Source organism: Rana temporaria, chromosome 12, assembly GCF_905171775.1.
Source record: "Rana temporaria chromosome 12, aRanTem1.1, whole genome shotgun sequence".
NCBI classification, from domain to species: domain Eukaryota; kingdom Metazoa; phylum Chordata; class Amphibia; order Anura; family Ranidae; genus Rana; species Rana temporaria.
The window spans coordinates 31,530,717-31,557,411 of record NC_053500.1 but is presented as its reverse complement, the minus strand read 5'-3'; the positions used below and the strand labels follow the sequence as shown (position 1 = coordinate 31,557,411).

The following is a 26,695-nucleotide window of genomic DNA, read 5'->3' as shown; positions in this document are numbered from 1 at the left end:
GTAAACAGTAAGTGAATTTGGCTGTGTGCCGTGCCTGGAGCTAAAAAAGAAAAAGAAAAGAGTCCCCAATGAACCTCAGCACTCTTGTGCAGTACTCACCCACAAGGATACTCCATAAGGTCACACATCATGTTGCTGGCAATGTCATCGATTACTTTGTAATTGGAGTTATCCAGAGAAAACTGACTGTGCTGCTCACTAATCAGGTGCTAAAGAGAAGTGAAAAGGACAGTCAGTTGTGCAGTTTTCATTTATAAACATCTACAATGCATACGGACATCCCACTTTGTTTTCTTACCTCACTGAGTTTGGTGTAGGCCACCCGACAGCACTCACAGAAGCCACTTTTCTCCCTGGTATGTGGTCTCGGGCTCCTCTCTCCGTCATCCTGGTCTCTAAAGTAACACATTACATTTATAAACATGCTGAACAAATCAAGGAGCTATAAATCAATGCAGTTTTAAAACTGCTGCTTGTTTCTGATCTTTTTGTTTTGTTGTCTTGTTTCTGATCTTAAGTCACTTGAAGCGACTCAGTACTTTTTTTTATCAGAAAGTACAGGCTTTGGGGTTTTTGCAGATTTATACTCAAGGTGGATGCTGCATCTGTCCCCCACCGGCACCAACACTGAGAACCAAGCCATGGAACACTGCAGATCACTCGGTCACCAGCTCTCTGCTCGAGGAGCTGCGAGAACCATCAGTCACCACTCTCTGATCTGTCCCCTCCTTGCTCACTGAAGTACGTGGAGGGGGCAGGAGCGGCCGGCTCAGCGGCTTGCTGAGAGGCTGAGCCGGGTGCCAGTCCAGGCATGTGGGTGGTTTCCTGACCCCAATGTTGTGATCTTGTCTGAGCCTGGACTGGCTCTGACGTCAGCAGATCGTGGACTTCAGCACTCTGTGACCTGCTTTTGAGGTGTTAACTTTTCATTGCCACCTGCAGCAGATCACAGAACACAGTGCGATTGCAATGCGGTGCAGGAAACGCACAGGAATCACTGCGTTTGCCACACTGCACCATTGTGAACTGGGGCTCAGAAAGATGCTTGTAATCCCATAACTTTCTAATTTGTAGGGATTTCTTATCTCAGTGTCCATAAAAAAAATACATTCATATTCCTGCTGCAATAGAAGTATTAGCGTGATGTTGCCACCATGACAGGCTTACCCGGCATCTTTTTCCTTGGGTGTACTATTGTTAGTATGGGCAGTCTCAAAGGGGCTCCTGCCTGAAGAGATGAAGGAAATCTCAGGAAAGCTGGAAAAGCAGCACTGGAGTGGACGGTACTTCCTACAATGAAAACAAATATTAACAAGCAGACTCATTTAAAACTTTTTTTTTTTGTGCCATTTTAGCTGTCCATATATTTAATTACTAATCATCTTTTTTTCCCCCCAGATCTTGCTGGTTGTAATGGGTAAACTGTGGAATTTACAGCCCAACAACAGGTGCTTTTTTTTTTTTTCTTTTTTAGAAAGAGCAGGGAAAAGTTAAAATCTGTCAGGTTTTAAAGTCAGCCCCTGGCCCCATTAGAGATATTTTCGGCCTCCTTGCGGGAGATGGGACAGTCATCAACTGAGTCTACTTTGGACAGATTATGCTTCACTTCCTGTCCTGACAGAAGTGAGGGAATCTCTCCCCCGGATGGATACAGATAGAAATAAAAACTGAGACAAAGATGTTAAGCAGCAGAGGGATGCTTTATTCATATGGTATGGGAATGTAATAGGATACGGCCCCTATGGTCACAGGTGATCCAGTTTATTGCCGATACATTCGATCTACCGAATATCTGTGGCCCACTGTTGGGACTTCTAGGCATTATAGGGAATGAGGTTATGAGTAGGGATGAGCTCCGGCGTGTTTGCACAGCCCACGTGCAGAGCCCGCCAGAAAGTCTGCACGGCGCTAATCACAGGCAGGGAGACATTATCCCGATGCTCGGCTGCAAAGATTGGGAAATGTCTCCCTGCCTGTGGTTAGCGCAGCGCAGTGCCGAATTCCTGGCGGGCTCTGCATGTGGACTGTGCGAACACGCCGGAGCTCATCCCTAGTTATGAGTAACAATATGAGAACATTACCAAGATTGCTGTACTACTATGTTAGAAAGTTGATTGCTCTCAACTGGATTAAGAGAGAATATCTCACATTAGCCGCCTGGAAAGGCCTGGTCAATGCCAATGTCACAATGTATGACCTATGACTCCAGGGGCTGTCCTAAGAAATTTCATAAAGTTTGGGGTAAATGGATTAAATCTAGGAAAACTGTACAAAACTGACATTTAAGAAGGTTTCTTTACACAAATATGATAGGAGAGTGACTATGTGATGTTTGTTTTGAAGAGATTAACAGCACAAAGCACGAGAGTTTAGGGAGAAATTAGATTTTAGGGTTAATGCGTTTTCTCTACATGAGCACATGATATGACTACCGATATAAAAACAGAAAGTGAGTGAGTGAGAAACTCGTAAAGCGCAACACATGCGAACTGAATCGCCTCTGGGCGCTGTATCCATTTCATGGGTAAGGAACCCCTTGACCTGAGAAGAGATGGGTTTTAATCTTTCTCCTGAAGGCCAAGTGGTCCGACTCCAGTCAGATGGTCGAAAAAGAGCCAAATTGTACTGCAGAATATACGGTTTTCAGTTATGGGGAATAGAAGGACATGTTATGGATATATTATGCTGTTTTATACACTTATGCCTGTAGCCCATTTGTAATCTTTCCTGACGTGCATGTACACTTGGCAAATAAAAACCTTTAAAAAAAAAAAAAAAACCCTGAGACAGAAACTTCCACACTTCAATTTATCCAAAGCAAAATGTTTTGGCTGGAGTTTGGATTTAAGCTGGCCCCTCATATTACAATCTTATTGCACATTCACCAATGACTTTGTGGTGCGAGGGCTTACGGAACAGTCCTTTTCATTCATATCCAAGCAGGCAGGCCGGCTATGACGCCGCATAGTCATAGGCAGATCTAAAGCAGACTAAATCAGATTGTAATGTGTGTGGCCAATTTAATTAGGCAGAGGCAGCATGGCCTGTGAAATGTCCTAAAGAGAAAAGCACCATCTCTAAAAAATGACCAAAATCTTTTAGTTAAGGGACTTTAGAAAGTTCTAGTGTTAGAAATAAGATTGTGAAATTTAGGCTGGCAACAGCCAGACACAAACCAGTGTAGAACATAAATTATGCGGAAGCATTACAGAAGAAATGGGAACATAAATCACTCACCGGCTCTGGTCCTCAATCTTCAGAAATGGACTCTTCAGTTTAGCAACTGCAAACAAAAAGGTTTAACACAACGGTTATCTGTTGTATCAAAAAACATTTAGGCTCGATTCACACATGCCCGATGCAAATTTCCGATCTGCTTTCACTGCAAATTTCCGTGAAAGGCGTGGGATTCCAAATCCATACCAGACCCTTATCCGAGCATACAGCCTGGCAGGCTAGGAGGGGGGGCCCCTAGAGCCCCCCAAAGCACCCCGTTTTCATTTTAATGACAAGGACCTCTTCCCCACAACCCTGGTCAGTGGCTGTGTGGGCCTGCGGCTTACTGGAACCTCTTAACAAGGGGGCCCCCTAGATCCTAGCCATCCCCCACCATGTGAATGAGTATGTGGTACATTTTGCTAAAAATATAACACACAGTTTTTGCCAACTTTTTTTTTTCTAAAACAATGTCCCTCAGTGAAGATCCAGCGTCAAATCATGATGAATCGCATCACAACCCCCCCAAAAAAAAAAAAGAAGCGATCCATACCGGTCAATAGCTCCATCTGACCAGTACATGCTGTGTTGGGGACCCCACGCAATTTTTTTTAAAACTCATTTTGGCGTGAGGTTTCCCTCAACACCCATATCAGACTTAAGGGGCTGGTATGGATTTTGTGGGGGGGGGAACCCCACATTGTTTTATTTTAGCGTAGGGTTCCCCTTAAAATTCATGCCATACCCAAAAAGGCAGTTTTTTCCCCTCAATTTGTGTTCAAAACTGATGACAAGTGTTCCCATTGAAGGCAATGAGCCTGGAATTTGCATCTGAACCATACGGCAGTTCTTAGAAAACACACAGGACTCTTTGAATTTGCAGTAAATGGATTAAGAAAAAAACCTTGAGCCTTTAATGCTCATAAATTTATCTGGGTGAATACCAAGTTTTGGTCTGGAAATAAATCTGACAAACATTTAGCATTCAAACTCACCTTTAACAGTTTTTACACCTTTTGCACCACCTTTCTCCTAAAGATTAAGAAATAATGGGAAAAAACAGACAGTGTAAGGCTGTGCTCTGACCAAACCGATCACTAAAAACAAAAGTTTGAAAAACGATTGCATCCCCCCCAAACAACTCACCACTGCAGTCTTAGAAGCACTGTGTGTGAAATGCTCTAGAACCTCTGGAGACAAGATGGTTAAGGAAGCAAAATAAGGAATTCCAGTTTAGAGCATGGGTCTTCAAACTATGGTACTCCAGTTGTTCAATTCCCGTCATGTCTGTGAATGTCAGAGTTTTACAATGCTTTATGGGATGTGTAGTTCCCCAACAGCTGGAGGACTGTAGTTTGAGGATCCCTGGTCTAGAGGATTATCAATGTGTCAGGATGTTAAAAAGTGAACCTGTCCTACAAATACTAGTGCCACCACTATCAATTTATTTGACAAGCTCAAAGTTCCCTGGTTGTGCTTATCCTTCGGTATCAAATTTAGTCACTGGCTCAAGCGACACAAAGTATTGAAGCAGGAGGATGGGCATGGCAGCCAGAGAACTAATAGAGGGAGCGGTCGATTATCGGTGGCCGATAGTCACAATTTTTATAGTATCTGTATGAAACGTACTGATACTATGTCAAAGGGTTGTACCGGGGTGATACATGCAGCTACAGGCTACCCCGCTACCGTTCTTTAGTGTGGATGGAGAGCTTTCTTGTAATAACTGATGCGGTTAAGCAGCCGCAGGAAACATCACACCGCTGCCCCCTTCCAGAGGCAGGGCACAGCGCGGCATGAGGATGACATCATCCAGATATCGATTATGCCAGTCACAGCATCGATGCTGCTATTAAATTCAACACCCCAAATCACAATTACTCCAAGGAGTAGAAAACTCTGTCTCTGATGAAGCTGTTCCGACGCCTGACACATTTGGCGCCAGAACCGCAGTCTTGGAATGCTGCGTTTCCTATTACTCATCAGAAGAAAACAAACAAACACACACACACACACACACACACACACACACACACACACACACACACACACACACTTTTAAAATTGGGGAGGTACAAGGGATATAGTCCTGGAGAACTGGACGGTAAGCTGTATGCCTTTTTGTCTTGTACACATTAGTAGAGGATTGCTGGAGATATTCATAGTCAAAAAAGTAAACATTAAAACAGAAATGTCTAACATTTTCTACAAAGGCTATGGTTATACTGTCATTTAAGGCAGAAATAATGATTTCTAAAGTCCTATAGTGGAGTAATTCCTATTTGCATTAAAACAGAGAAACACTTACAGGAATCCATTTTCTCTGTAGTTTGAATGGGCAGTGTGCCGCACTAACTGGCTGAACTCCTGAGACTTTAGGTTCAAAACTGATCAGACAGGAGTCCAATTTCCACTGCTCAATGTAATTGATTTTTATAGGCGCTGGTCAGCCTTCTAGATTGTAAGCTCTAACGAGCAGGGCCCTCCGATTCCTCCTGTATTTTACTGCCTTCCCCGATGTTGTAAAGCGCAGCGCAAACTGTTGGCGCTATATAAATCCTGTATAATAATAATAAATGTAAACAGTCATCTAAACGAAACACAAAAGATGAGGCATGCACACACCCAGCACCACCTACAGACTCTGTGCTGGTACTGCACCTAAGATCTTTTCCCAAAAAGCACTGTAATATCCCATTGTGATGTGGAGAATGTACATACCTAAAATCTAAAAGCTTTCAATTATCAACATAGGTTTTTGTCACCATCAAATATTTACAGTCATGAGGCTAGGAACAAAAAGGATACCATCCACTTGGAGGATACAGACTCCCCAAGAATGAGCATTGGCCAACACATTGCTGCGCTCCTGGGAAATGAACATTAAAGAAGGACAAATGCAGAAAATATGGAAAAGAAGAAGAAAGTGATACCACCATCAGAAATGTTACAGCAGAAGATTCCAGTCAAACAAAAAAAAGAAAAAAAAAAACTTTAATAAAAGCCAATTAATATCACACAGAATCTCCCACCTGATCAAAAAGTAAGTTAGAAGCTCAAATACATTTTTTTTTCTATCAATAGATCAATCATACCACACAATATTTCACAAAATTGGAGTACACCCCCTCACATTTTTGTAAATATTTTATTATATCTTTTCATGTGACAACACTGAAGAAATTACACATTGTTACAATGTAAAGTAGCGAGTGTACATACAATTTGCTGTCCCCTCAATATAAGCGGTTTAGACATTAATGACTGTGTGTTGCGTTATTTTGAGGGGACAGCAAATTTACACTCTTATACAAGCTGTACACTCACTACTTTACATTGTAGCAAAGTGTCATTTCTTCAGTGTTGTCACATGAAAAGATAAAATAAAATATTTACAAAAATGTGAGAGATGTACTCTTTTGCGAGATACCATCAAGGCGTCAGTTGGGTGCCAGGTGTGATGAGGATGTCAGGGGGTAGGGTTTTTAGCAAGGTGGCTGTAGGGTGCCAGGTGTGATGAGGATGACAGGAGGTAGGGTGTTGGCAAAGTGGCAGTGGTGTGCCACATGTGATGAAGAGGATGACAGGGGGTAGTGTGTTAGGTGACAGTGGGATGGACATCATAGCTCATTGCTGCATGTGTAATATAGAACAGTGCAGTAGTATGTACAGTAGTGTTATCTTGTTTATGGGATTTATTGCCTCTTGAAATCCACTACAGCCTGTGTCCTCATGCTTTTATGGGAGGCAGATCCTCCATCAAGATGTGACATCTCACCCATGGAGGAGGAGGGAGGGACTGGACGGTCATTTAGGATCTGTATACAACCCCAAATCTGTGATGTCATACCATGTGACCCGACTAGCTCCGATCAAAAAGGAAAACGTTCTCTCCAGCAACAGAAACCAAACTGAGCATGTACAGCCTGACTCCACTCATTGTGTCTTATCCGTACTTGTCCGGAAGACCGTGCAGGAGGGGGAGGATCTGTGCACACAGGATCAAACAGCCTTTTTATATAATGCAGAGAATTAACCCCCTTAGTTTCCACAGTGAGAACAAACATGCTATTCTGCATATACAGACCGATTTTACTATTGTGGGTTTAGTAACACATTCATTCTTCATAGCATAGATTCAACAAGGTGTTGGAAACATTCCTCAGAGATTTTGGTCCATAGTGACATGATAGCATCACGCAGTTGCTGCAGATTTGTCAGCTGCACATCCATGCTGTGAGTCACCCGTTCCACCTCATCCCAAAGTTGCTCTACTGAATTGAGATCTGGTGACTGTGGAGGCCATTGGAGTACAGCGATCTCATTGTCATGTTCAAGAAACCAGAGGCGAGATTGATTTGATCTTTGTGACATGGCGCATTATCCTGCTGGAAGGAGCCATCAGAAGATGGGGACACTATAGCCATAAAGGGATGGACATGGTCAGCAACAATACTGAGGTAGGCCGTGGTGTTTAAACGATAGTCAATTGGTGCCAAGGGGCCCAAAGTGTGCCAAGAAAATATCCCCCACACCATTACATCACCACCAGCCTGAACCGGTGATACAAGGCAGCATGCATCCATGCTTTCAGATTGGATGGAGAGCGTCTGAACAGCAATTTTCAAGTATTGCCACAGATTCTCAATTTGATTTAAGCCTGGACTTTGACTGGGCCATTCTAACACATGAATATGCTTTGATCTCAACCATTCCATTGTAGCTCTGGCTGTATGTTCAGGGTCGTTGTCCTGCTGGAAGGTGAACCTCCGCCCCAGTTTTTTTGCAGACTAATAGGTTTTCTTCTTAGATTGCCCTGTGTTTGGCTCCATCCATTTCCTATTAACTCTGACCAGCTTCCCTGTCCCTGCTGAAGAAAAGCATCCCACAACATGATGCTGCCACCACGTTTCACGGTGGGGATGGTGTGTTCAGGGTGATGTGCAGTGTTATTTTCCACCACACATAGCAATTTTTTTGGCCAAAAAGTAAAATTTTGGTCTCATCTGACCAGAGCACCTTCTTCCACATGTTTGCGGTGTTCCCCACATGGCTTCTCGCAAACATGACTTCTTATGGCTTTCTTTCAACAATGGCTTTCTTCTTGCCACTCTTCCATAAAGTAAAGATTTGTGGAGTGCAGGACTAATAGTCGTCCTGTGGACAGATTCTCCCACCTGAGCTGTGAATCTCTGCAGCTCCTTCAGAGTTACCATGGGCCTCTTGGCTGCTTCTCTGATGAATGCTCTCCTTGCCCGGCCTGTGAGTTTAGGTGGACGGCCATTACTTGATAGGTTTGCAGTTGTGCCATACTCTTTCCTTTTTCAGATGATAGATTGAACAGTGCTCTGTGAGATGTTCAAAGCTTGGGATATCTTTCTTTTTTTTTCTAACCTAACCCTGCTTTAAACTTCTCCACAACTTTATCCCTGACCTGTCTGATGTGTTCCTTGGCCGTAATGATGATGTTTGTTCACCAAGGTTCTCCAACAAACCTCTGAGGGCTTTGCTGCACAGCTGTATTAATACTGAGATTAAATTACAAACAGGTGGACTCTATTTACTAATTAGGCAACTTCTAAAGGCAATTGGTTCCCCTACATTTTAGTTGGGGGGTTTTAGAGTAAAGGGGGCTGAATACAAATGCACGCCACCATTTCAAATATTTATTTGGAAAATCATTTTCCTTCCACTTAACAATGTGGCACTTTGGTGTTGGTCTATCACATAAACTCCCAATATAATACATTTACGTTTTTGGTTATAACATGACAAATTTTGGAATTTTGAAGGCAATGTATAAAAACCTGTAAACTAAAAATGCAAAGAGCCTCTTTAAAAAAAAAAAAAAAAAAAAAAAAAGCAAAGACACAATGACATTCTATATTGTTCTTATAGGATAACATACCTGGTTTTGGATTGCTTTCTTCAATAACTGCTTCCCACGACACAGAGCTGGCTAAAAGAAAGGAAGAGTAGAAGAAACATGAAAGTCTGCAAAGGGCAGAAGGTCACCACTATGGCTTATGAGCACAAGAAGCTGGTAAAATGAAATAAAACACAGACGTTTCCCTGTACAATTTACAAGAGCCCTCTTACCTCTACATTCTCCGCAGCTTGCCGTTTACAGTGCCCACCTCTTCTACTGGTCACTGAGCTTCCATTAACATTATCCAAAGCCTTTCTGCTCCCAGTCACCACATAATTAACATCCCTGCTCAGAAAGCCCTCGATAACCTGGGAAAAGGGGGGACACAGATGGGAAATTGAAAACAAGAATCCCAGCTTTTTCTACATGTAAATAAATACTTCTGCTAATATTTTTACCGATTACAGAAAACCTCATCAGGGTAGGAGTAATGTAATCCAGGACCAGCATTATAAAGAAGGTACCTTATATGGACTTTAATACTTACGGTATTTAAACAAGCTGCCAGCCCCCATCCCAGTCTAATACTCACCTGTCCCCCATCGACTAAGATCGCACTGTGCAGCCGCTTGGCAAAAATGTGTCAGACCATTTAGTCCTATTGAGAGAATTCCCCAATGCACACCAGAAAAAGGTTAGTACACCAAGTACAAAAATTGGAGGTTAGAACGCAAGGAGTGACAGAGTTAAAGGGCAACTCCACTTTTGTGAAAAAAAGGGGCAAATAAACTATTATAACTAGGGTTGTCCCGATACCACTTTTTTAGGACAGTACAAGTACCGATACTTTTTATCAAGTACTCGCCGATACTTTTTTTAAATCTCATGTGACATTGGCACATGTGTCAGTAGTTGGACAGTGTCAGTGTGTTTTTTTTTTTTTTTACAATTATTTTTTTTATTATTTATTGCAATTCCTTTTTTTTAATCAGCCCTTAACAGACCTCTAACATCTCTCCTCTGAGACAGAGAAAGGGACTAGGGACATAAATTCCTCAGTCCCTTTCTCTGCAGCCTCAGCTGTACTGAGACAGCAGCTTCTCTTCATTCATCAACTGAAACGTTGTAAACACAGTTTACGATGTTTCAGTTATGTGAAAGTACAGAGTCATCACGGACTCTGTACATTCGGAAAAGGTAGGAGCCGCTCTCCATCCTGACCGATCGTCTCCATCCAGGACACGGCGGCAGCACGGGAGGGGGGCGAAACACGGCGGCAGCACGGAGGGTGGGCGGAAAACAGGGCGGCAGCACGGGGGGGGGGGGGGGGGTTAGATGGGCGTAACACGGCGGCAGCACAGGGGGGGTGGGGGCTGGCGGAACACGGCGGCAGCACAGACGGAGAGAGAGGGGGGGAGAAACACAGCGGCAGCATGGGGGGGGGACACACGGCAGCAGCACGGACGGAGAGAGAGAGGGGGGGGGGGGGGAGAGGAGGAGACACACAGCGGCAGCAGCAGCACGGAGGAAGATGGCAGTATGGAGTGGGACTGGAGGAGGATACGAGGACAGTCAGCGGTGATCAGTGCTTGTAACTCCCCCACCGCACTGATGACCCTGACTGTCCAGGTATCGGCTGAAGCATCGGAGCATTTGCCCGAGTACAAGTACTCGGGCAAATGCTCGGTATCGGGACAACCCTAATTATAACATATACAATTGCGACTCAAGTCACATTGTAAATGAATGTTATTAAAAATTATCTTTCCTTTTCAATCTGTAGCTCTCTAATTTTCTGTAAAATGTAATGCAGTATGGTTATCTGGAGGTGTTCTTTACACAGAATGTGCCCCAGAAACATTTCCTGTTTGTATGATTGGCTCACTGATTTTACCAGAAGACTGCACTAAGACACAAGTCAGATATCAGGCATCCCCTGAAACAAAACTCAAATTTTTGGTGAGATACTTCAAATAGGACTTTTTGTCTAAAAGGGATGCAGATCCACACTGCTAGACCGGTCCCACAGCTTCTTCTTCCCTATGCTCTGGTTGTCATTAACGGCATTAAAGCATAACTTCACCCAAGTTCCGCTCTTCCTCTTTTAAAATTGGCATTTTTTATTTGGGGGGTGGGGGTTCGACAGGTATTTTTTTTGGGGGGGGGGGGGGGAACTGGAGATCCTCTTTAGGACCATGCATTGGATGCAAGGACTTGGCTTGTAAATATACCATATTTTTCACTCCATAAGACGCACCTAGGTTTTAGAGGAGCAAAACAAAAAAAAACTATTCTGAAAACAATGGTGTACTAAAATATTTACCAGTGCCCATGCAATGCAGCCAGACCGGTCAAATGCACTGGTGAGGACATCATCACATCTGCCTGTCACTCAGATAGAAGACAGAGCAGCCCGAGCGGCCGCCATACTCCATTGGGCCGCTGGGTCTGCTCTGTCATCTGTGAGTGACAGGCTCAGCCAGGAAATTGCCTGGCATTCTGACATGGCGGCGACAGGGTACCAAGGGAGAGGAGTTGGCCTGGTCAGTATTCACGCCATAAGAGCAGAGACATATTCCTACTTTTTTCGGGGGAGTAAAAAGTGCATCTTATGAAGCGAAAAATACAGAAGGTGCTGTTAATTTTTTTTTTATTATTAAATTGGACAAAAGATTGTGTGATGTATTCATATTATTATACAGGATTTATCTAGCACCAAGAGTTTGCGCAGCACTTTACAACATGAGGGCAGACAGTACAGTTACCATACAATTCAATACAGGAGGAATCAGAGGGCCCTGCTCGTTAGAGCTTACAATCTAGGATGTAGTAACTTACAGTTGTTAGGATTTGTGGCATTTGTTTAAAATAATCTGCTAATAAACACACCACATCCTCCCAAGTTCCTGTATTACTGGAGTCTTCACTTACCCCTCCTAATCGGCAGATAGCTTTAGTAAGGAATTGGGTGCTCTTGTTGTGAGGGAGGTCCAGGTAAAATAACTTCTCTTTGAAAGTGATGCTTTTCGGTCTGTCCAGCATTGCATGTTTCTCTTTTGGGGAGAGCGCAACTGCATGGAAATGGGAGATATTCTGTTTACACATGTACACAAATACAATATACAGATCACTGTGTGCTACGTCAGATTGCTGATAATGGAGAGCAATATATTTCAATTACATATAATCTGTTGCTGCAGAATGGAACCACAATCAAGCCTGGAGAACGTTTAGTTAACATTAAAAGGTAAAGACTCATTAAGAACAAGAGGAAGACAAACACACAGAATGGTATAACTTGCTGGGATATTTGAAGACAGATTTCTCTCACCTAAAAATATTCATATATGGAAGACTTACCAGCAGGCATTGGGCTTGGTGCAGCCATGACACCTGAAACAAGAACATAAATACATCAGTCTAAGTAATGATGGTTTATGCTATCAGAGTCTAAACAGACACAGGCCTGTTTTTGGCATTGTGCATTAAGGAGACCCCGTCACCAGGCATAACATTTACCATCAAAAAATAAAGGGCAAAATATTACATTTTTTTGGGCGGTTTGGATAGAGTAGAGAGGGAATGGGAGACCTTTTTGGTGTCTGTCTTAGGGATAAGCTGGGATTCCCTGGGGTTTCCTCTCACTTTGTCCAAAATGAAATGGGAAACGCCTTTAGTTCTACTTTACACAATGACCAGTTACACTTACCGGTAGCTGTATTTCTGGTAAGTCTTACAGGACGGCACCCTGAGAGATGACTGGCTTCTCCTGACAGGAAACACAATCAAAAAGAGGTTAAAAACCCCGCCCCTTCCCGTGCTCCTCAGTTTGAGATAAAGTATGAACCCATCAGTGCACGGAAAAAACACCACAAAAAAATATAATACAAACCAATAATGTATCACAAGGGTGGGAAGTAGGCCTGCCGTCCTGTAAGACTTACCAGAAATACAGCTACCGGTAAGTGTAACTGGTCATTTCTCTAGTCGTCTTCCAGGACGGCACCCTGAGAGAGAAGCAAGTAGCTTCAGGCCTACCTTAGGGCGGGACCACTGCTTGCAGGACCTTTCTCCCGAAAACCAAGTCCTGAGGTGACAGTAGGTCAACTCTATAATGTTTCAGGAACGTGTTCTGACTTGACCACATCGCTGCTCTGCAAATCTGCTCCACCGAAGCTCCGGCCCTTTCTGCCCAGGAGGTTGCTAGTAATCGTGTGGAGTGTGCTTTAACATTAGGAGCTACCTTACCGGCTTGTACATAAGCTAAGGAAATTGTCTGCCTAATCCATCTGGAAATAGAGGCTCTGGACGCTTGAAGGCCTCTTTTCTGACCCGAAAAACAAATTAATAGATGAGTAGAACGTCTAAAGACTGTAACTCTTTCTAAGTAAGCTAATAGACATCGTCTAACATCCAGACAATGAAAGGAAGCTTCTCCTTCATTCTGGGGATTTGAACAAAAAGAAGGGAGGATTACCTCCTGTGACCTGTGGAACTTTGTCACTACCTTAGGAAGGTAAAGGGGGTCCTGACTTAGAACGACCCTGTCCTCAAATAAGCGAAAAAATGGCTCTTTAATGGAGAGCGCCTGCATATCACCTATCCTCTTGGCCGTTGTGATTGCCAAGAGGAAGGCGAATTTAAAGGTGAGTAACCTGATGGGGATAGTGTCGATTGGCTCAAACGGAGCCTTGGTAAGTTGGTTTAACACTAACGAAAGATCCCAGGGTGGAACCCTAGAGATCTGAACTGGGGACAACCTGTCTCTGGCTATAAGAAACCTCTTAACCAGGGGGTCCAGGGATAAACGTCTATCCAAAAAATATGACAAGGCTGCTACCTGAACCCTTAGTGTTCTCGTGGCTAACCCCTTGTCTACTCCATCTTGGAGAAAATCTAAGATGACCGAGGTCTCCTGCTGAGAAACATGTCTCTCTGAGCACCAGCGAGAGAAGATACCCCAGGTTTTGGCATATATACGCCTAGTGACTACCTTCCTACTGGCTAGAAGCGTGTCAATAACTCTCTCTGAGCAGCCCTTCTCCCTCAGGCTCCGCCTCTCAAGCACCAGGCCGTCAGCTTGAAGAAGCCGGGTTCTGGGTGAAAAATCGGACCCTGACGAAGAAGGTCCGCCCGGACAGGGAGAAGAAGGGGAGGCAACACTGACCCTCGCTCTAGAGCGGGAAACCAGGCCCTCTTGGGCCACCAGGGTGTGACGAGAATGAACTTCCCTACTGCTAGATTTACCTTCTGCAGGACTCTCGGAATTAGGCTCAAAGGAGGGAAGGCATAGGCTAGCTGAAACCTCCACACCTGTGCCAGTGCATCCACCCCCTCCGAGCCGTGTTCTCGGGAGAGAGAGAAGAATCTCTTCACCTTCCGGTTTGCCCTGCGGGCGAAGAGATCTATCTCTGGGCTGCCAAAGTGCTGGCATATTAGACTGAAAATCTCTGTATTTAGTTCCCATTCCCCCTGGAGAATGGGATGGCGACTTAAATAGTCTGCCTCCAGATTGAGGGTCCCTTTCAGGTGTACCGCCGAGAGCGAGAGAATTCTCTGCTCGGCCCAGCCCAGGATCTCTAAGGACAAGTCTAGAAGGGTGCGAGATCTGGTGCCCCCCTGATGGTTGAGGAAGGCCACCGCGGTCGCATTGTCGGAAATGATCTGGACCTCCTGGTCCAAGACTCTGTCCTCGAATGCCTTCAGAGCCTCTCCGACCGCTAATAGCTCGCGGTAATTTGAAGAGGCCCCCTTCTGTCGTTGTCCCCAGGTACCCTGGGCACGGAGATCGTCCAGATGTGCGCCCCACCCCCATGAGCTGGCGTCCGTGGTGATCCTGACCGGATTGGTCTGGCCCCACGACAGACCTTGCTGTAGGTTCTGTGGGATGAGCCACCAACCCAGTGAGAGTTTCACTGGTTCTGGGAGACTGACACTGAGCTCTAGGGATTCCCTTTTTCCGTCCCAGGAGGAGAGAAGGAAAAATTGTAGGGGTCTGGAGTGGAGCTGAGCCCACGGGACTGCTGGAATACAGGAAGTCATTAGACCTAAGACTCTCAAGATGTCCCTGAAGGAGGACTCTGCTCTTTCCAACGTTGATCTGACCACTGACATGAGACCTCGGATCTTGTCGCTGGGTAAAAGGAGCTTCCCTCCCAGGGAGTCTATCAGAAACCCTAGATAGAGTTTCTGCTGTTCTGGAAGGAGAGAGGACTTCTCCCTGTTGATGATCCACCCCAAGGACTCGAGGGTAGTCATTGCAGTGGCCAGATCCGCAAGAAGGAGATCCCGACTTTGATTGTATAGTATCAAGTCGTCGAGATAGGGAACTATCGCTATCCCTTGTAGGTGCAGGAAAGCGATCGCCTCCGCCAGGACCTTGGTAAAGACCCTTGGACTGGAGGCCAGTCCGAAAGGAAGGGCAGCAAATTGCCAATGCTGTACGCCCTGGGTGGAGGCGATCGCAAACCTGAGGAACCTCTGATGACCCAAGAAGATTGGGACATGGAGGTACGCGTCTCTTAAATCGATGGTGACCATGAATACCTCTCTTAGTAGGAGCCTCCTGAGGCTGTAAATACTCTCCATTCGAAACCTCTTGTGGAGGAGGGAGGTATTCAGGGGTTTTAGATTGATAATCAATCGAAATTTGCCTGAAGGCTTGGGAACCACAAAGATGTGGGAGTACACTCCCGACCCTCTCTGGTACCCGGGGACTGGAACTATGACCCCCTGTTGTGCCAGTTCTGCGACATTTTGCAGAAGGCCTGCTGACTTGAGAGGGTCCTTGGGTAAGTGAGTCAAAATAAAGTTTGGAGGGGGAAGCTGACGGAACTCTAGTTTGTACCCCTCCCTTACGATTTGGAGAATATGGGGACTTTGAGTAATACTCTCCCACCTGGGAAGGAACTGGGAGAGTCTTCCCCCGACCTTCCCGTCATTTGGAGTCCTTGTCGCTGGGTTTTGGATTGGAAAAAAGGATACCTCCTTTTTGTTTTTCCTTCCCAGCACCCCAACGTCTGTTGTAAGGGGGCTTCTTCTCCGAGGAACGGTTCTTACCTCCAAACCCCCCCTGGGGGCCTCGAAAAAACTTTTTCTTGTTTTGTCTAGGTTTAGTAGGAAAACGCACCCCTTTCTCTGAGGACCTAGTCAGGGCCTGATCCAGGCCTGTACCGAAAAGAAGGGAGCCCTCAAAGGGAAGACCACAAAGGCGGTTCTTAGACGCAAGGTCCCCATTCCACATCTTGACCCACACTGCTCTTCTGGCAGAGTTGAGGAGGGCTCCTGTCTTTGCGGTAGAACGTACCGTCTCTACTGAGGTGTCTGCTAAATAAGCTACTGCGCTCCCTATGAGCTGAAGGGATTCTAGAATCTCCTTAGAGTCTGAACCCTGGGACACATGTTCCATCAACTTGGAGATCCAAGAATTAGCATTCCTAGCAATACAGGCCGAAGCTAAGGCGGGGCTCAAGGCAGCCGCATTAGCTTCCCAGGCCCTACGCAAGGAGGTCTCTGCCCGCCGATCCATAGGATCCTTCAAGTTGCCTGTGTCCTCAAAGGAGAGGTCCGACTGTTTGGAAACTTGCGCGAGGGGAGCATCTAATCTAGGTATTTTAAAAAATTTAGATTCCTCCTCCTCTTTAAAGGGGCAACGTCGTTTCCAAGTCTTGTATCTTAAAAGCTTTTTCTCTGGTTCTGCCCACTCCCTGAGGATGATATCCTTAAGGGACTGGTGTACCGGAATAGCTTTGGCCTGAGGTTTAGACAGGCCTTGGTATAACCTATCCTGTGTGGAAATTTCTTCCGCAGGCTGTGGAATCTCCTCGGAGGCGTACACTGCCTCAAGGAGACCTTCCATGTCGTCGGCAGCAAAGACATATCTGCCTGCCCTAGTATCCTCATTTTCTTCCTCCGCCTGACCAACAGAACCTTCCTCCTGAGGAGGAATCTCTGAATCTTCAGAGTCAGATACTAAGGAACCAAGGGATTCCTGGCGGACTCTAAAAATCTGCGAAGAGGAACTTTCTTGGGAAGAGGGCCCTGCGATGGGGGTTTCAGGCTCTTTGCTCTTTAAAGACACATGAAATTCTTTGAGAGTAGAGAGCATCTCAGACTGGACCTCAAGAAATCCTTTCAGAATTTCAGAGGTCTCCTTCCCTGCTAATTTAACGATACATTTAGCACAAAAAGGTTTGGAATAATCTGAAGGTAACTTGCAACTACAATAGCCACATTTTTTGGAGCGACTAGTGTCCTTAGCTGAACGACTAGCACCCCCCTGGGCAACAAAATCCTCTCCTAGAAAGGAAAGGATACACAGGCATGTATGTAAATACCAGGGAACAACTACTGGGTCCCAGCCCACCATACCTGTATCCAGGAAGACTCACCCCCTGTGGTCTCCTCCGCAGCCGGGGCCGTAGACGACCGGACCTCTCGCTCCATCGCGTGAGGATGAAGGCGCCGCTCTCTCTCGGCTGCTGCTGCCCTTTCGTGTGTCTCCGGTGCCGTGGGAAGCCGAGACTGGCGTGTTGGAGCTGCAGCGCGCCATCTTTGCTGAGCCGACCCGGAAGTGACACGCGCCGCGCGTGTGACGTCATTGCCCTGCGCCGCCGGCTCTGAGAGACGCTGGTTTTGGCGCCAAATTCGAAAACGGCAATGAACGCTCCAGGGAATCCAGGACGACCCAGTCGCAGCCCCAGACCGCACAGAAGGCCCCCACCACCGGAGAGAGCCTGACCCACAGACCTCCAAGGTAAGGGGAAAGCTCAGAGAGAGAGAGTGGATCAGCCCCTGGAGCTCCAGAATAGCCACCTATCCCCAGGAGACTCCAGCACTCAGGGGGGTTCTTCAACCCACATAGTGAGGCCCCCCTGAGCAAGAAGGGACCCCCTAGGAATGGAAATCTTCGCTAAACCCAAAGGCTACCCAGTGCCTGCGGTTCAGTTCCCAGGGGGGGACCACCAGCCCCAGGCCTTAGGTCACAAAAAAATAAACGTTTCGCTGTGGGGAAACACAATCAAGAACTGAGGAGCACGGGAAGGGGCGGGGTTTTTAACCTCTTTTTGATTGTGTTTCCTGTCAGGAGAAGCCAGTCATCTCTCAGGGTGCCGTCCTGGAAGACGACTAGAGAAATGTAAATTTCTACTCACATCCAAAATTAGTTCTTTCACTTATGATCTAACTTTTCTATGATCTGACCCTCCTCTGAGCTCCCAGCTTGGTCTGCACACCAGGGAACATTCCGCCATCTTGTTCTCTGATGAGACCAGGCTGTCCGTGTGCGGGCTTTGCTCAGCGGGGATCGCTCCGTCGATCCCCACTAAGCAGGCAGATGACAGATCTGTCTCTGCACGCTGTGCAGGGACAGACCTGTCAGAGCGCCACTCTCTCCCTATGGGGGATCGGATGATGATGCACCATAGAGTCCGTTGTAGGGGTGCAACGGATCAGAAAACTCACGGATCAGATCGATCCTCGGATCAGTCGTCACGGATCGGATAAAAAAAAAAAAAAAAAAAGACAAATCTTGTTACACACACACCAGAGTTTTAGATTTCACAATTATTCTCAACACAAAACAGAGCTTATGTGCTTAAATACAGTGTTTGGAAATACGACGGACTGTTTATTGCTAATGTGACAGAACACCTCTGATTTTCACATTAAATTTAACATTTAAACAATTCACCTCTGCAGCTAGGGGTTCGGATCCCGGTCTCGGCTACATGTGAATTGAGTTTGGTGGTCTCAGCCCGGCTCCTGGTGGGTGTGCTATGCGAGGTAAGCCTGCGCTTAGTACGCCCACCCCCCTCCCACAAAAACCACCACACTTACACGCACTCGAAATTGGGTTAACATGCACGCACTTTGACCACGCGGTCTCTAAAAAGAGAGGCGAAGGACTAACGGGGCTGGTTGAGCGGGCTAGATCCTCTCACTCCCTTATAGGGAGTCCCTCTGCCCCGTTGGGCTTCGAAGCGGAGCAGGTAGGGCGGGCTGTGTGGGAGGACCCCCTCACACACCCACCATTGCCACCCGGGGCATGGAGAAAGGTGGCAGATTGCCTCTGGGGGAGGCCTGCCTACTCCCAACTCCTGCAGTCCGGCTCCTCTCTCGAGTACACGCACAAAATACACTTTAAAAAAAAAAGCAATCAGAAACAGTCCGTCGGATTTACAAATATTGTATTTAAGCACATAAGCTCAGTTTTGTGATGAAAATAACTGAATCTAAAACACTGTTGGGTGTAATAAAAGATGTCCACTTGCCCCCTAATCACATTCACTATCATTACTCCGGTGTCACCCCCACCCCCCTCCTCTGGTGTACAGACAGCCATGCTCCCCGGGTGATGGTGTAGCTCCTACCTGCAGAGCTCACAGATGGATGTCTCCACATGTCTGCAGGCAGTCCCGGGATTGTAGTGAGCGCGGGGAGGCGTGTCACGCTGTGCTCTGGGCTCTGACAAGCACACGGGGGTGGGGCAAGATGACCCGTTCGGATCACGGAGCGGTGACGATCCGTTGCACCCCTACCTTAGACCCAGAGCTGGGAGGTGGGATGGACTTCTCGATCACATAGTTGCTGGGATTGGCCATCACATGATCAGGAGCTCATCCTAGAAATCATAGTGTCTGTGACAGTGCGGTCACCTGGGTGATAGTGACCACGCTCTCATTACAGAAACCTCGGCTGTCATGTGTGCGCTACGATTCGCCATCCCCACCACCACACGTGTGTCACATTATCAGCAACAGGTTAAAGGAGAACTCCAATAACATACATATAGGGAGAGGGGTCACTACATGGGACTCTCATATCACAGGACAGGATGACTGGAGGACTCCTATACAAAGTCACTACTCACCTGTAGAGAAGTCTGAGAGTGTGAGGTGCCCCCTAATGGAGGAATGCATTACTGCAGATGAGGGGAGCACTCTTCTACCTCAGCGGTAAGAAGAGGCTCGGGGCAGGGCGTGTGACACGGAGCTATGCCAGTCTGAGCGGCCACTGAACACACAGAACTACACTGAGGACCGGGTAAGACTGGAGCGGTCTATGGAGGTGAGCTGCCCGCCCCCCCCTCAAGCCACCCGCTACACACAGGGAGCGCCGAGTAACTGCAACTCCACACTCGGCTACTTCCGGCAACAACCCCGCCCACGCCCTCCTCCAGCCGGCTCCGCCAATCACAACATGGCGCCGGGAGGGACACTTCCAGCCCCGCTCTGTGATTGGTTTTCCGCCCAGTGAGGGCTGGGTTTGTCTCTCGGGTATACATTCTGAGTTGGAGGTGACACACGATGGCGGCCAATCCGTGAGCGCTCTGCGGATCGCGTGGTGTGCCGATCCGAACGGGGTGACCCGTTCGGATCACGGATCGGTGACGATCCCTTGCACCCCTAGTCCGTTGTCATCTGATCCGCCAGACGGGTGGAAAAGTAGGGTTTTCCTCCGTCACACTGGCACATCGGATGTCAGCGGGCAGGTCACCGCTGACATCCGTGGCTCCAAAGAGGTGCACGGAGCGCCCGTTCAGGTCCACCCAATAAACTGACAGGCGGTCCGCCCATGTGAAAGGGCCCTAATGCTAGCCACACACCCGGCAAAAAATCTTTTGAACGAGTTTTCAAAAAACGAACACATAATCGTGAGAGCAAACATTTTTGCCATCATGTAATGATCAAAATTTGAACGATAAAATCGTTTAATGGACATAAATGAATTCGTTTTTTGTTCGTTTTGTCACGTAAGCTTAGTGTAAACTGTTCGGGCAAGAAACACATTAACCTTTCAAATTTATCGTCCGTTCAGCCAAAGTTTTTCAAAATCTTCCTTCGATTTTTCGGGTTCAAAAACACCACAACCAATTTTCATCTTGTGCCAATTCACTGGACGATAAACAAACGAACTGTCCAAGTGATAGATTTTCAAACGATTTTTCATCTAGTGTATGGCCACCATTAGAGCGCCAACGCACTGCCTGGAATAAGCATGCGTCCCTCAAGCATGGCACCAAGTGAAGAGTGAGTCCTGGCCAGGAATGCGCATGTCATGGTGATAGCAGGGAGACCCTGGACGGCAAAAGGAGCCACCCCATAGGCAGAAACTTCTCACAACCAACTTTCAAAGGTTGCTTTTGCTGCAAAGCCCACACACACCCACACAGACAGAAACAATAATAATGTAAGGAATACGGCTACATGTATTTATCATCATTGCACCAATCTACAGTGAAACCTTGGATTACGAGCATCATCCATTCCAGGCGAATGCTCGTAATAAAAGTCAATGGAAACCAAAAGAATTTGTTCCGCATTGACTTCAATGGCATGTAATACCGCATGTGGCCATAGGTGGGGGGGGCGAGCCTTGGAAATGATCGAGGACCGCTCGGCTGACCCTGGAAACACCAGGGAACGGAGTATTTCTGAATGATTCCGAGTATTTCCGGCGGCTCCGAACCGTTTCGGGTTTTACCCGGAACGCCCCCACACCTCTGGCCAAATGCGGTACTGCACACCCCATTAGGTTGAATTGTGCTCGCTTTGTGAGACAACACTCGCAAACAGTCAGAATTTTTTTTTTTTTTAAGTTGCTCGTCTTTCAAAATTCTCGTTAACCGCGTTACTCTTAAACCAAGGTTCCTCTGTACTATGCAATTCATGTACCATATGAGGATAAAGTGACAGGTTCTCTTGCAAGAGCGTACCACCTGCAGATACTGACTTCCACAGTAATGCGCTGGAATCCCCAGATACTCCCAGGAATGGGGATGCTTCTCGCAGCCAATTGTTAAAGTGTGCCCAATGGATACTAATTGCGTCCGCTCGTGGAATGCCGACAAACTTTTACCCTTTAAAATCTCCATAGGCGACGTTTAAAAAAATCTACAGGTTGCATGTTTTGAGTTACAGAGGAGGTCTAGGGCTAGAATTATTGCTCTCGCTCTACCAATCGCGGCGATACCCCACATGTGTGGTTTGAACACCGTTTACATATTCGGGCGCTGCTCACGTATGTATTCGCTTCTGTGCGCAAGCTCGTCGGGACGGGGTGCGTTTTCTGGCTCCTAACTTTTTTAGCTGGCTCCTAGATTCCAAGCAAATTTGTCAAACCCTGACTTACAGCATATCCTACCTGCTAAAGTATGTTGTTTTTGTTTGTTTATATTTACAAACTACACTTCCTTTGCTGCGGTGACTTCTAACACTAGGAGGGTCTCTATGTAATCACTGCAGCATGCATGCTACCTATCCAAAGGGTCACACCGCTACAAAGAGGACACCGCAACCACCATGTGCATTTTACAGCAACCACACATACGGATGGGACGCAGTGCCACCATCAGGTAGCTCTGTGTTTGTGGTTCCTGACCAGGGTTCCGCCCAACGCTGTACATAGTGGGGGGGACAACTGGAAAAAAAAGATGAACGCCTTTACAAGCTGCTTGAAGTGATCTTCATCTCAATTGCCTAAAAACTGCCGTTAGGCATGGTTTGTATGACAAGAGAGACCCCATCTGTCATAAATGCTTCCCTCTGCCTGCAAGTGGTCATATACACTGAGCCGTGCATGCGCAGCTCAGCATACATTCACGGCACCCGCTCTGTGCTGTGACAACGCGACTCCCATGTTCATGCGCCGTGATCTCATCACAACCCAGCCATTCAAGCGGCACAACAGACAGAACCTGGAAAGAAGACCTCCCTGCTCATCTCCAGTGTAGGATGGTCACCTTTCCTTCAAGCCAAACACTTTAGCGGCGCACAGCAATATTTAGTGTACACTATAGGATTATAAAAGACCTGGGACACCTTTGGGTGCCCTAAGGAGAGTTGTAATGCAGCATGCGTAGCGAGCCGTGGGTATGGCCACCAGCTCTGTGTCCCCCCCTTCTCCCTGAGAATTTTGCATACATATCTCTGCCCTCCGTCCTCTAGAACAGTGTTTCTCAACTCCAGTCCTCGGGGCGCACCAACAGGTCTTGTTTTCAGGCTTTCCATGATTGTGCACAGGTGATTTTATCAGTTTCACTGCCTTAGTAATTACCACAGCAGTTTGATCCGAGGGAAATCCTGAAAACATGACCTGTTGGTGCGCCCCGAGGACTGGAGTTGAGAAACACTGCTCTAGAATGGTACATATCCAGCTCTATGTCCCCTATTCTCCCAGAATGATACATATCCAAATCTGTGCCCCCCCCTTCAAATGGTACGTGCTCTACTCGGGTACCCCTCCTAGCCGACAGTGGTACATACCTAGCTCTCCGACTTTCTTCCATTCTCCCCCACAATGGTACATACCCAGCTCTGTGCCCTCCCTCTTTCCCTATAGTAGTACATACCCAGTGCCCTCCCCAGATTGGTACATGCACAACACTGTGCCCCCTCATGTTCAATGTTTGTACATTCCTAGCTCTGTCCCCTCTCCAGAATAACACATACCCAATGTGCCCCACCCGCCCCCCTAGTGGTACACACCCAACTTTGTGCCCCTTCTTCCCCCACAATGGTACATACCCAGATCTGCAAACCCTCCATACTGGTACATACCTAGCTCTGTGCCCCCATTTTCTCCAGAATGGTACATACCCAGCCCTGTCCCCCTCTCCTCCATGGTGGTGCATAGCCAGCCCTGTCACCCTCTCCTCCATGGTGGTACATACCCAGCCCTGTCCCCCTCTCCTCCATGGTGGTACATACCCAGCCCTGTCCCCCTCTCCTCCATGGTGGTACATACCCAGCCCTGTCCCCCTCTCCTCCATGGTGGTACATAGCCAGCCCGGTCCCCCTCTCCTCCTTGGTGGTACCCCTGTCCCCCTCTCCTCCATGGTGGTACATAGCCAGCCCTGTCCCCCTCTCCTCCATGGTGGTGCATAGCCAGCCCTGTCCCCCTCTCCTCCATGGTGGTACATACCCAGCCCTGTCCCCCTCTCCTCCATGGTGGTGCATAGCCAGTCCTGTCCCCCTCTCCTCCATGGTGGTACATAGCCAGCCCTGTCCCCCTCTCCTCCATGGTGGTGCATAGCCAGCCCTGTCCCCCTCTCCTCCATGGTGGTGCATAGCCAGTCCTGTCCCCCTCTCCTCCATGGTGGTGCATAGCCAGCCCTGTCCCCCTCTCCTCCAAGGTGGTACATACCCAGTCCTGTCCCCCTCTTCTCCATGGTGGTGCATAGCCAGCCCTGTCCCCCTCTTCTCCATGGTGGTGCATAGCCAGCCCTGTCCCCCTCTTCTCCATGGTGGTGCATAGTCAGCCCTGTCCCCCTCTCCTCCACGGTGGTGCATAGCCAGCCCTGTCCCCCTCTCCTCCACGGTGGTACATACCCAGCCCTGTCCCCCTCTCCTCCACGGTGGTACATACCCAGCCCTGTCCCCCTCTCCTCCACGGTGGTACATACCCAGCCCTGTCCCCCTCTCCTCCATGGTGGTACATACCCAGCCCTGTCCCCCTCTCCTCCACGGTGGTACATACCCAGCCCTGTCCCCCTCTCCTCCACGGTGGTACATACCCAGCCCTGTCCCCCTCTCCTCCACGGTGGTACATACCCAGCCCTGTCCCCCTCTTCTCCATGGTGGTACATACCCAGCCCTGTCCCCCCTCTCCTCCATGGTGGTACATACCCAGCCCTGTCCCCCTCTCCTCCATGGTGGTACATACCCAGCCCTGTCCCCCTCTCCTCCATGGTGGTACATACCCAGCCCTGTCCCCCTCTCCTCCAAGGTGGTACATACACAGCCCTGTGCCCCTCTCCTCCATGGTGGTACATACCCAGCCCTGTCCCTCTCTCCTCCAAGGTGGTACATAGCCAGCCCTGTCCCTCTCTCCTCCATGGTGGTACATACCCAGCCCTGTCCCCCTCTCCTCCATGGTGGTACATACCCAGCCCTGTCCCCCTCTCCTCCATGGTGGTACATACCCAGCCCTGTCCCCCTCTCCTCCATGGTGGTACATACCCAGCCCTGTCCCCCTCTCCTCCATGGTGGTACATACCCAGCCCTGTCCCCCTCTCCTCCATGGTGGTACATAGCCAGCCCTGTCCCCCTCTCCTCCATGGTGGTACATACCCAGCCCTCTCCTCCATGGTGGTACATAGCCAGCCCTGTCCCCCTCTCCTCCATGGTGGTACATACCCAGCCCTGTCCCCCTCTCCTCCATGGTGGTACATAGCCAGTACTGTGGCCTCCATCAAATAGTTGTTTATCATGTTCTCGGGATAATGATTCTGAATGGGGTGGGGGGTTGTTTGGTGACAGGTTCACTTTAATGAAACATGAGACATCCACGATCTAAAAGCCCCTGCATGTCTCCACTGAATGTAATGCAAATCTTCAATACATTATTTCCTGGCCTCTATGGCTGGGGAAACGGTCAATGGGGACCCAGAAGTGACATCACATGACAACCAGATGGGGAGGAGAGCGGACACACACACACACACACACACGTGTGGTCCGCTCTCCTCCTTCCCTCTCTACCAGGTGCCACCCGCTATGCTGGCGACCTGGTAACCAGGGTTTGTGGAGCCCTGGGTGAAAATGTGATTTACCAATATCACTGAAAATGAAAGGGGGGGGGAGAAGAAGAAGAAGGGGGAAGGTTTTGAGTTTTAATGGTCCGCATTGTGCACAGTTGCATGGGCGACACGGGGGGCCACACACACCAGGACAGCAGCGAGACGGGGGGGGGGTTTGGTGGGGGGCGCACACACACGCCAGGACAGCAGCGACACAGGGGCCACGCACACCTGCCAGGACAGCGGTGACACGGGGGGGCCACGCACACCTGCCAGGACAGCGGCGACACGGGGGGGCCACGCACACCTGCCAGGAGAGCGGCAACATGGGGGGGGCCACGCACACCTGCCAGGACAGCGGCGACACGATGGGGGGGGGGGGGGCCACGCACACCTGCCAGGACAGCGGCGACACGTGGGGGGCCACGCACACCTGCGACACGGGGGGGGGAGCCACGCACACCTGCCAGGACAGCGGCGACACGTGGGGGGCCACGCACACCTGCCAGGACAGCGGCGACACGTGGGGGGCCACGCACACCTGCGACACGGGGGGGGGGAGCCACGCACACCTGCCAGGACAGCGGCGACACGTGGGGGGCCACGCACACCTGCGACACGGGGGGGGGGAGCCACGCACACCTGCCAGGACAGCGGCGACACGTGGGGGGCCACGCACACCTGCCAGGACAGCGGCGACACAGGGGGGGCCACGCACACCTGCCAGGACAGCGGCGACACAGGGGGGGCCACGCACACCTGCCAGGACAGCGGCGACACAGGGGGGGCCACGCACACCTGCCAGGACAGCGGCGACACAGGGGGGGCCACGCACACCTTAAAACAACACAGAAGACACAGCTCTGATGGGGGAGGGGTAGGTGAGGCAACTATGAGCGGTATTGGGGACCCTAGTGAAGTCCCCCTCATATATTGATGTATTGTCTCTTCTCTCACCCGTCTTCCCTCCAGCACGGCTCTCTGTCCGCCTCTCTCTCCTCTGACTGGATTTGAACTCGGCCACTCCCGCTCAGCTCCGAGGACGGGGCGCCGGAGAGGACAAACCAGTGTGCGTGGGGGTGGCGCGAGGA

At 48.6% G+C, this 26,695-nt stretch overlaps 1 protein-coding gene across 2 annotated transcripts in view; it reads right to left on the bottom strand.

Annotated features, from left to right (window-relative positions):
• Positions 1–26,693, bottom strand: part of DBF4B (DBF4 zinc finger B) — a 43,138-nt gene extending 16,445 nt beyond the window's left edge. The window contains exons 1-12 of one of the 2 annotated variants that reach the window (XM_040331247.1): positions 26,562–26,693; positions 12,446–12,478; positions 12,017–12,156; positions 9,316–9,453; positions 9,125–9,175; positions 6,025–6,085; positions 4,363–4,406; positions 4,212–4,248; positions 3,238–3,283; positions 1,168–1,290; positions 299–395; positions 100–209 (exon numbers count right to left, since the gene is read on the bottom strand). In XM_040331247.1, the coding sequence (XP_040187181.1) occupies positions 100–209; positions 299–395; positions 1,168–1,290; positions 3,238–3,283; positions 4,212–4,248; positions 4,363–4,406; positions 6,025–6,085; positions 9,125–9,175; positions 9,316–9,453; positions 12,017–12,156; positions 12,446–12,473 (875 nt within the window). In that variant the 5' untranslated portion in view covers positions 12,474–12,478; positions 26,562–26,693. Of the gene's footprint in view, positions 1–99; positions 210–298; positions 396–1,167; positions 1,291–3,237; positions 3,284–4,211; positions 4,249–4,362; positions 4,407–6,024; positions 6,086–9,124; positions 9,176–9,315; positions 9,454–12,016; positions 12,422–12,445; positions 12,479–26,561 lie in introns of those variants that run through there. The other variant, XM_040331246.1, reaches the window with a different exon arrangement.
• Positions 26,694–26,695: the final 2 nt, after the last annotated feature.